The sequence below is a fragment of the Amaranthus tricolor genome, chromosome 12 (assembly GCF_026212465.1).
Source record: "Amaranthus tricolor cultivar Red isolate AtriRed21 chromosome 12, ASM2621246v1, whole genome shotgun sequence".
Classification (NCBI taxonomy): domain Eukaryota; kingdom Viridiplantae; phylum Streptophyta; class Magnoliopsida; order Caryophyllales; family Amaranthaceae; genus Amaranthus; species Amaranthus tricolor.
This window is the reverse complement of record NC_080058.1, coordinates 677,676-687,804: the sequence shown is the minus strand read 5'-3', so window position 1 is coordinate 687,804 and position 10,129 is coordinate 677,676. Positions and strand designations below refer to the sequence as shown.

The following is a 10,129-nucleotide window of genomic DNA, read 5'->3' as shown; positions in this document are numbered from 1 at the left end:
CTTCTTCCTTAGCGTGCTTCTTGTTCTTCTCTGAAAACCCTACCCATTCCCCATTTGATATTCTGTCGTTTCTCTTAATCTTCCATTGAAAGCTTCACCTTCTTCCTTATCGTGTTTCTTGTTCTTCTGTGAAAACCCTAAATCATGGCAAACTCCAGTTCGCCATTAAAATCCCCCCTGAAGAATCCTAACTCGAAAATCGACTCACCCATGAAAAACCCTAAGTCGCATACTTCTTTACTTCTGAGAATCCCCAAATCTCCTTACAAATCGCCTTCTAAGATAGACTTTAAGGGGTTCGATGATGGAAACCCTAGATCTGGACTGAAATCGTTTGAGGAAGAGTCTTATGATTACAATGATGACTCAACTTCTGTTGAGACTGATCCTAAGTGGGGAAGAGAACTTGACTCTGAAGGTGAACCCATTTACACACCTGAGCCTGATATGTATCCTGATCGTGAATATTCTTCCATTGATGCTGTTTTTTCGAATACTGATTGTGAAGAAGAAGATTGGCTTGATAAGCTTGGTCCTTTCTCAAGTGAGTTTCTGTTTGTGTTGGTGCATGTTCATTTTGACTGATGATGATTTTTAAGTTAAACGTTTTTTATGCATTTAATTTCATTGCTCTGTGATCTCAAAGTGAGAGCAGTTTTAGCCACCAAAAAATCGAACAAAGGGGGTTTGGATTGTTTTGCAACGTTTACTGCACAAAGATGTTCGATTTTATACTCAATGATTTCAAAAAAAAAAAGAAATTTACCTGAGAGTTCTAAAACAACCAATTTTTTTCACTAATGTATATTTGAATAAAAATGTTTCATTGAAAACAACATACAATGTTTGTTGTTTGCTTCTGAAACATCCCATGTTAAAGTTCCCAAAAATATGTCCAAATTGAAAAGGAATTTACATTTGATTAATGAAGTTGTGCTGGTTATGCTTGTGTTTGATTCTGTGCTTCAGTGCTGTTGTTGCTTCTGTGCTGTTGTTGCTTTCTTCTGTGTCCCAAAAATTGTTGTTGGTTGCTGTTCTTTTGCTTACACGAAGGTTGCTGTTGCAACTGTTGACATTTGATGACTTTGGTTGTTGGTTACTACTGACATTTCTACATTCAAATCCCCTTCTTCATATCCCCCTGCATACCCAATGACTTCCACAAGCTGATTCATTTTTTCATTACTTAGCTTTGTGAATAAATATTGAAGTGAATCCACAACCAATTGTTTGTCAATAGTGAGGTAATCTGGTAAAGTCCCTTCCCTTGCTGCCTTTGTTTTGTTCATGTGAGGAATGTGATAGTCAAACCCCCCCTGTTTTTTCATGACCTCTATCATACAAGCTTGTAAAGTTATGAATACAAACCTTAAACATTGTGGACTCAGATTTTGAAATGCATTATTCACAGCCTTAAGCAACTCTTTAACATTGTAAGCTGATTTTTGATATTGCAAAGCTTGAATTGATCTAAAAAAACCTAAATCTAGCACGTTCATGTCAGGGGAATTTGGAGGTTGTTGGACTAATTGTATATTAAATCCATCTTTCATTGCCTCTTCTAAAAACCCTCTGTCATTGTGTGCTATATGAGGTTTGGCATTGTCTTGTTGAATGTAAATACGCTTGGATAATTCAGCAGGCCATTTTGCCCTAATGGTTGGCAGCACATTATTGATAAGCATTTCTCTAATGTGCTCTTTTGTGATTGACTGTATTGGCTTAGTTTCCATCTCCCCCCTTTTCCTGTTCTTTGAGCTTCTTTTTGCTGGCTCCTGTGTAATAAATGGCCAAATGCCTATCTTTCCATCAAAAAAAACATCACCTTCAGTTGTAAATATAGGCTTTGTTACAGCACACATAAACATTATTTTTGGTATGAACCTTTTTGATTGACATTCTCTATGTGGTTCTACTTCACCCGGAGCTAGATAATAACTTTGTGTCTCTCGGGTTAGATAGAAATGTTTTTCATCTATGTGAACAACGTTAGTAAATGGCTTAAACTTGAATTGATCATTTTGTTCATTGTATTCACATTTAGATAATGCAAAGCTTAACCTGTGTAACTTGTTGTTTTCATTCAAAGCTGGTTTGATTGCGTTTGTGTGCCTTCTTATTACTTTGTTCCTCTTCCACCTACACACCGTTGATTGTGACACTTCCATTTGCTTTGCTACTGAATGCTGTGTACCCTTGAGTTCATATTTGATTGCCTTAAATTTTTCTTCATCAAACTTTATTTTGTTTGCTGCTTCTTTCCCCCATCTCTTGCTGTTGAGGTTAATGATTGTGGTATTGGTTGTCATCTGCTTCTTGACATCATTCCACAATCGTGTAATTGTTTTCCTACAAACCTCAAACTCAATCGCAAGTGCGTTGATTGTGCCTAGCGCTGGTTTGCCCTTCTTATTTAATGCAGACAGTAGCTTCTGCATTATGCTCTCTCTTTGTTGTGTAGTTAATTGTTTTGTAGGAGCCATTGTTTTAGTTGATTGTGTAATAAATGAGCTTTGTCATTGTCTATTTATGCTTTCTGTTTTGTAAAGTTATGATTGATTTTATCTTCTTGTTGCAAATTTCATTTTTGGCGCCACACTTTCTGTTTTCTCAAATTTTGGCTGTGTGCTTTGGGAATTTTCATGAATTGTTGGCGGCAGTTTCTGAATATGTATTCAATTCCTTCTTTTTGGACATTTTCATTTTGGGTTTCAAAATTATGTGGGTACTGTGATGATATTTTCATGAATTGGTTGTTTATAAATTGGAGGCTATTTAAGAAATTATTAATGCATTTTTTGGGTAATTTGGAAAATCTGAAGTCAATGATCGCAAAAAAATTCGCACTCACATGATCAGTAACGACTGCAACTACACCGAAGCTGTTGAAGAATTGAGAAGGCTCTCGGAGATACCGTAATTGATGTTTTTAATTTTTAGTACTCTTGACAAACTTATGTAATTTGCAAAAATTATTGTAAACGTAATTGTGGCGCAATTTAGGACTTAATTATGTAATTTAGGACTTAATTAAATTATCGATGTAATTGTGGCGCAAAAAAATTTCAAACTTTTGGTGCCAAAAAAAATCAGCTTTTAATTTGGTGGGAATCATTAATTCCTTAATCTTTACAATTAAAAACCCATAATACTACTCTCTCTCCTCTCTTAGGGTCCCATTTTGACTTTTCTTAAAATCCGTGAAAAGTCAAATGGGACATCTCACCTGAATAGGAGGGAGTATTATGTAAGTAGCTGAGAAATAATGGAGGATGACACTTTGAAAGGAAAGGTCATGGTGATGGATGAATACCAATCATATTTATAAAAACTAATAATAAATCTTTACGTTATAAAATAAATATTCTAAAATTTACCTGAATTTTTATATATTACCTCAATTCTAAAATACTTGTAACTGATTATGGCATGATGTTATAGGGAAAAATAACTATTAGTTACAAGTCTAATAGAACATATTAAGTATAATAGTAATGTTAAACACTATATATTTCGAGGTTAACAATCTTATTATCGACGAACAATATTTGAAAAAACAATATAATAAATACGTGACACTAAGAGTCTAAGACTATGTAAAACCTTAAGTAGTAGTATAATTATTAACACGCGACCCAAAATGAACACCTTTACGGCACCCAAATACTCTACTATTCCCACTGATTGAATGAAAATTGCTATATTGAAATGAAGGAGAATATTAAGAAAAGTGAATAAACTTGTTTTTTACGAAAAAATAAGATAATTATGTAGATTAGATTAAAGAATAAGCTATATACGTGTATCGATTAAAATTAATAAAAATTAAGTTATGACAATAAAAGTAAAAATAGAATATATTTAGTGGAAGGAATTAAAAAATAAACAAATTTCTATAGCAAAAGGGAGTACTACTAAATTAAAAGTAGAGTCCTTTAACAAAGATAAACAAAAAGAAAATTTAAAGAGTAACTTAAAAAAACCATTACCACCACTCTTGTTTAGACACATGACAAATTCCTTGGAAAATGCAAAGTCATGTATTGTTAATCAATGATAATGATAAATCCACATTTGTAATGTAGGACATGTTAACCCCACAACTTTATTGCAAATTCCATACATTATTTATTTTGTATTTGGAATAAATTATTTATAGAAAAATTTTAATTAGAAATAAAAATTTAATCATTAAATAACATTTTTTTTTTCTTTAAATAATTTTAGAATGCATAAAGAAACTTTGCACTAAAGTTAAAAAATAATAATAGCATTTAAATTGTGTGGATGATAGTAAATAAAAGTTGAATTGTATGGATGAAATAAAATAAAAAAAAAATTGTAGATTTATTTTCATAAAACAAGTAGTAAAATAAAATAAACAAATTAAAAGGAAAAGTATGATAAAATTACCAGGATGGAGGAAGTAAAACATAATAATTAATTTGAGATTTTATATTTTTTTGATTATGAACAAAATGAAGTGTTAAAGATTGAATTAACAAACATGAGTAGCAACTCGCAAATGGAATAAATAGTGATATAGGAGGAACTCGGGAGTATGATATATTCCTTCTGTTCGATTGAAATTGCAGCATTTTTTATTTTGGTTCGTTCCAGTTAATTTGCATTAATTCTATTTGAGATTGTGGCCTATTACTTTTAATGTTATCTATATATTTTAACTCTCTTTTAATTTCATCAACAAAATTCATTTTCTTTCTTTATTTATTACTACTTTCTTAAAAATAACTCAATTTCTCTTTGATCTAAATAAAAAAGGACATAGGGAGGACAATATTTTATTTCTATTTTCTAGTTATACTTTTACTTCTTTATACCATTTTTTTCTAAAATTTTTTTATGAGCTTTTTAAGTGAGTGTAGCTGTTTTAAAAAATCGATTATAATAATTAGTAATTAAATTATGGAAAAATGGACTCACTCATCCTGTTAATACATGCATTGCATATACTACATTCTTTATACATTAAGAGTACTTGATAGTTGATACAACACACACTCATGAGATCATCATCATTAAAACCCCCAACTTCCTCGCTTAAAAAACCCTAATTTCTCAAAAATTTATTAGATTCATGTGAATGCACTACCCAACTTCCACCAATTCATGAACCTGAAAAACCATTATTTCCTTGCTTAATCACAACCTCATCAAACCGTGATAAATTTAGATCTAATATTCAAAAATGGCAACTTTTGCATCATGGATATTTTTTTCAATCTTATTGGTGCAGCTCTTCAATTTCAATCAATTAAATCTTGCCCATGTAAGTTTCTTTGAGAACACTTGTGATTCCACTTCAATATCAATGGGTATTTCTCAAAATTTGATTTTTTTTGGCCATTACATAATTTATAATTGGAAAATGTCAATTTTTTTGCAAACCCACTTGTAATTTCACCTCAATTTTAATGGGTATGTCCCAAAATTGAGTAATTGTTAGAAACTCAATTATAATTTCACTTCAATTTATATGGGTACTGATCAAAATTCAATATTTTTGTGTTGGTGAAATTAGGCAAATGAATTGTGTACTTCATCAGCTGGGAATACAACAAATGTATTAGAAGAAGGGATGAAATTATACCCATTAATTGATGTAGAGAAAGTGAAGAAAATGATGGTGATGAATGAAACCAGAAGAAAACTTGGAAGTTTCCAGATTTGTGCACCTTGTACTTGTTGTGGAGCTAAAGGTTATTGCTTACCTTCACCTTGTTGCTATGCTATCAATTGCAACATACCAAACAGACCCTTTGGTTTCTGTTCTTTTACACCGAAGGTCTGTAATTGTTTTGGATGCAATATATGAGTTTCAAAAATAAAATAAATAAAAATAAATGATGGGACAAAATCCCAATTTTATAATATTGAATCTTATTGGCAAATATTAATGGTAAGAATCCCAATTAGGAGTATACAATTTACAGAAAGCAGCTATTTCCAGGCAAAGTTTTGCTACTTGTGTTTTTTTTGCCTGTTTGTCTGATCATCTTCTTGGGTCTTGGCCTCTTGGGAGTTGAGACAAGCAAAATTTGACCCAAGTTAAAAAAATTATAAGATCACAATTCACATACCCATTAAGTAATAGAAATTATTAAATAAATAAATATAATTTGTTGGTCTATTAGTAGTCGATAATTTACGGATCTGATCAACTAAGTTTTTTGTATTGTGTTATCCAAATAAAGAGAATTCAAGTGGATGATCAATGAAATTGATCAATTGAATCATGCAGTTGATCTCTGTCTTTTGAGATTAATGGCTAGGTATTGTTGTGTGGAAGTAGTTAAAGTTTGCCTAGAAATAGTAGACCTTAAAAATTTTAGATCTTGATTATCTTCATGTATCTAGCACTAGTTATGTAAGATTAATTGTGATTAATGTAATTGAGGATTGACACATTTATATTCTATATGTATGTCTATTGCTATGTTTATTTTATTGCTAAAGTTCATGTTAGTGACAATGATGCTCAATTTGTTTGTTTAATTGGTTTTTTCTTTCGAAGAAAGTAAGGAGAATCACGAGTTAGTCTAGTAGTTCAATTTTTTTCGCTTCACCCTTGTAATAGGAGTTTGAATCTCACAACTTACAAAAACCTACGGAATTGTTTATTCTACGTCATATTTGTCTGTACAGATTTTCTAGCCTTATTATCGAGTTAGAAATAAACACAAAGGAAAGTGAGCTTAATGTTGAGCATTTTATTTCTAACTTATGAGGAAAGTAAGGTTGAGTTGAATACTTTAGTGCTATAATCAAACATTCTATCACTTGAAACTTCAAAAGAAGATTGATTGTAGTTAAGTATTTCCTTATCTAGATAAAGCAGACCATATTGATTTCATCAAAGAGGTGACAAGTGATAACTACTTATGTTAATACACAAATTCTTGTAAGAGACGGTCTCTTTGAGAGATCATCTCTAATTGGGTTGACCCATAGAGAAAATGTAGATTAAGAGTGGGTATTAAGCTTTAATGGACTGAGCTTGAAAGATGTCTCTCAGGAGACCGACCGATGTTAATAATGATTTTTGTTTTCTCTTATTTTAATGACAATCATACTGATTGTGAGTGAGAGTAGTTGGTTATGCATCCCTTTTGTTACATGAGTGTTTGAGATGGATTCTCACCTCTATAAGTGATGGTCACGGGCCAAGCTGCACGGGCATCGCATGATTCGCGGCAAGACGCGACATAGCCCTTCAATTGTTTCAGTGGTCATCGACACATCGGTGTGCAAGATCTTTAATAAAACGGACGATTTTGACACCACAGCCCACATGTCCCGAGTCCCAACATACTCGTTATATTTTTTACTAAATTTGAATATAAGTAAAAAACAAAAATAGTGTTATGGTCCACGACACAACACACTTGCATTGTGTCATATGCTAATGTTGGTGAAATGTAGAAGGATACGACACGATTCGTTGTTCTGACGTGCTTATAGGAGCGCAGGTTGTAGACACACTGATACACTCAGACATGATCTCCACACGTCGAATTGCAGGACGACTCATTTCCCATGTTTACACGAATATTGTTAATGAGGTAATTTCAAGAGACAAAGAAATTGTAGATGTAGATCTAATACGTTTGGTAGAGTTAAACTTAACTCTAAATAAGATAAAATTATTTAACAAGTTATATGTTAAGGCAACCACAACTCATGTAATAGAAGTATGATCCATATATCTGTTCTTGGTCTCAATTTCACCTCCTTTATTTGGGGCCCTGTCCCTTGGCCATGGGATGAGTAAATGCAATGTCCCTACTCATATTGTGCAGTTTTGATTATCTTTGTGATAGTGAGAGTATTTATGAGTTATGACTCAACTTAAAACTTTGAACTCCCGATCACATACTTCTATTTCTTGAGAGACCGCTTCTTTGAGAGACGTCTCTCAGGCCTAGCCCATTAAAAACTTAATGCTCATTTACCGTATTTTTAATGTCTACTTACATTATCCTTAATGACTACTTATCATATTCTTAATGCCTACTTGTAATATCTTAAATGTCTACTTACGTTATTTTTAATGCCTACGTACAATATTTCAAAAAATATATAATGAGCTGGCCCATTTAGAAATGATCTCTCACAAGAATTTGTGTTTATAGAAATAGGAGTATTAGACATGATTAATTTGTAAGTTGTTGATATATTGAAAATTAGTGAATCACAATCCAAAATTTTGGGACGTGACCTAAAAGACTTGATTTGAAAATCTAAATATATTGTTCTAATTAGTTTTACAGATTTTGTCGATGTTTCAATTTACAAGTGATGCAAGTATTTTAAGTGAATTTTTTTTATTCAAATCTTAGAAATTGTATATTGGTCTATTATTACAAGTATAATCTATCTAATTATATAAAAAAAACAATTATTCTTGTAAGAGATCATCGATCATCTCAAAAAACAGATAGTCCATATTCTCATAAATCATAATTGTTAATTTATGTAAGTTGGGCTAATTTAAGCCTAACTAAAAGCATATTAAACCCAATAAAACTTTTTTGTTGTGCATTTAATAAATATAATGGGCTCCCAACCATGTTTACGATTTTATCAATTTTGCAATGGTGGAAATTTTTTTGGTTTAAATCCTTTACACATGAATTTTTTATTAGACGAACCAAATAAACTCATATAAATTTATCAAATGCAATAAAAATTATTTTATAATACATTCAATCAATTAAATGGACTTTCAACCATTATAATTGGCTTTTTTTTTTCATTTATTTAATAGTTTGTGTAATGATAGAAAAAATATGAATTTATTATTTAATTGAAAAGCAACTTTTCTTCTCGAAAAATTTGTTTGAGTTTAGCCACTGATATAATGGCAAAAAAACTGAATAAAATAAATTTAAGAAATTACTTTTTTAGCTAATTAACATCTATTTGTACTATTATTCGATCAATATATTAGTTTTGAATGAGACTTTCATATGCATCTACTTCATGTTTATGGTGTGGATAGTGGTTGAGTGAGTTTGTTGAGAATATTAAATGTTGCATACTTGGATAGACTACTTATTATCATCATGAACGCAATATTCCGCTTGAAAATAGAGTCTGGATGAGAGAAGGTGACGAACAATCCATACACGTACTTTCTTAAGAAGGAGTACTAGAGGAAAACGGTCAATTTTACTCCCAAAAGGTCAGAACCCTGCAATTAAATGTGTTATTTTAATTATTTATATATTAAATTATATATAACTATATTTATAAAAGATTAATATTATGAAATTATATGATTAGATGAATAAAATTCTACTTGACTACCATAACTATAAATTATAAAAAGTTAATGATTTTTTTAATAAAACAACCAAAATATCTAAATTTGTCAAATTATTCTAGGAAACAAAATTAAAAACAAACTTATCCTTAGTCCATTGAAAAATCCTAACTTTCTACCAAAACTAAATTTGTTTTGTTTGTGTCCTATCTTCAAAATTTGGTAGTACCTTGTAAAAAATTATAGGGTACAACCAAGCCTTTAAAGCTCTAAAATAGAACACTCTTTTCACCCCCTTTGATTTATTTGTTACTTTTAATATTTTTGTAAAGTTTAAAATTTTGGGATTTTTTGGCCTTATTTTTCTTTATGGGTACGATTTGCTATTTTTCTTTCCTTTCTGAATTCTGATCATAGTTTTCAATGAGCAGGATACATTAGATACGATGATGATGATGAATACTTTTGTTAATAAATCTATTTAGGGTCAAAAGGGGCAAACTCAGAATAACGAGTTGTATAAGTTTTGTAATTAAGACTTAAAGACAATTAGAAGGTAACATAAACCCTAAGACTTTGCCATAAGCATTTTCACTTTGACATTGAGTAGTCTTAGACTGATAAGAGAGTTGAATGTCATCCAAAGTCAATCCCACACATGGCTTCTTAGAACTACAATAAAATGTGAATCCTGTTTTTGAAGTTGATGTTCCATGAATACCCTTGTATTTGATGTTATTAATTTGTATGCCTGATCCATATATCAAATAATTTACAACACATTAAATAACAAACACTTAATATAATATTAAAATCATATGATAATTTTCATTTTACAAGAAG

General features: G+C 30.9%; 2 protein-coding genes across 2 annotated transcripts; both read left to right on the top strand.

The window, feature by feature from the left end:
* Positions 1–2,940, top strand: LOC130796994 (uncharacterized). Its single transcript, XM_057659459.1, has 2 exons — positions 1–544; positions 2,823–2,940. The coding sequence occupies exons 1-2, from the start codon at positions 145–147 to the stop codon at positions 2,918–2,920; spliced, it is 498 nt and encodes a 165-aa protein (XP_057515442.1). The 5' UTR covers positions 1–144; the 3' UTR covers positions 2,921–2,940.
* Positions 2,941–4,970: 2,030 nt separating this feature from the next.
* On the top strand, positions 4,971–8,671 carry LOC130796993 (uncharacterized). The gene is made up of 2 exons (XM_057659458.1): positions 4,971–5,290; positions 5,543–8,671. Exons 1-2 carry the CDS (start codon positions 5,210–5,212, stop codon positions 5,834–5,836), a joined length of 375 nt encoding a protein of 124 aa, XP_057515441.1. The 5' UTR covers positions 4,971–5,209; the 3' UTR covers positions 5,837–8,671.
* The last annotated feature ends 1,458 nt before the right edge of the window (positions 8,672–10,129 follow it).

Excerpts from the sequence above, each read along its gene's own strand:
- LOC130796994 (XM_057659459.1), top strand. The coding sequence starts at position 145 with ATGGCAAACTCCAGTTCGCCATTAAAATCCCCCCTGAAGAATCCTAAC. Across the intron at positions 545-2,822 it reads TAAGCTTGGTCCTTTCTCAA|TCAATGATCGCAAAAAAATT; the intron begins GTGAGTTTCTGT and ends GAAAATCTGAAG.
- LOC130796993 (XM_057659458.1), top strand. The coding sequence starts at position 5,210 with ATGGCAACTTTTGCATCATGGATATTTTTTTCAATCTTATTGGTGCAG. Across the intron at positions 5,291-5,542 it reads ATCAATTAAATCTTGCCCAT|GCAAATGAATTGTGTACTTC; the intron begins GTAAGTTTCTTT and ends TGGTGAAATTAG.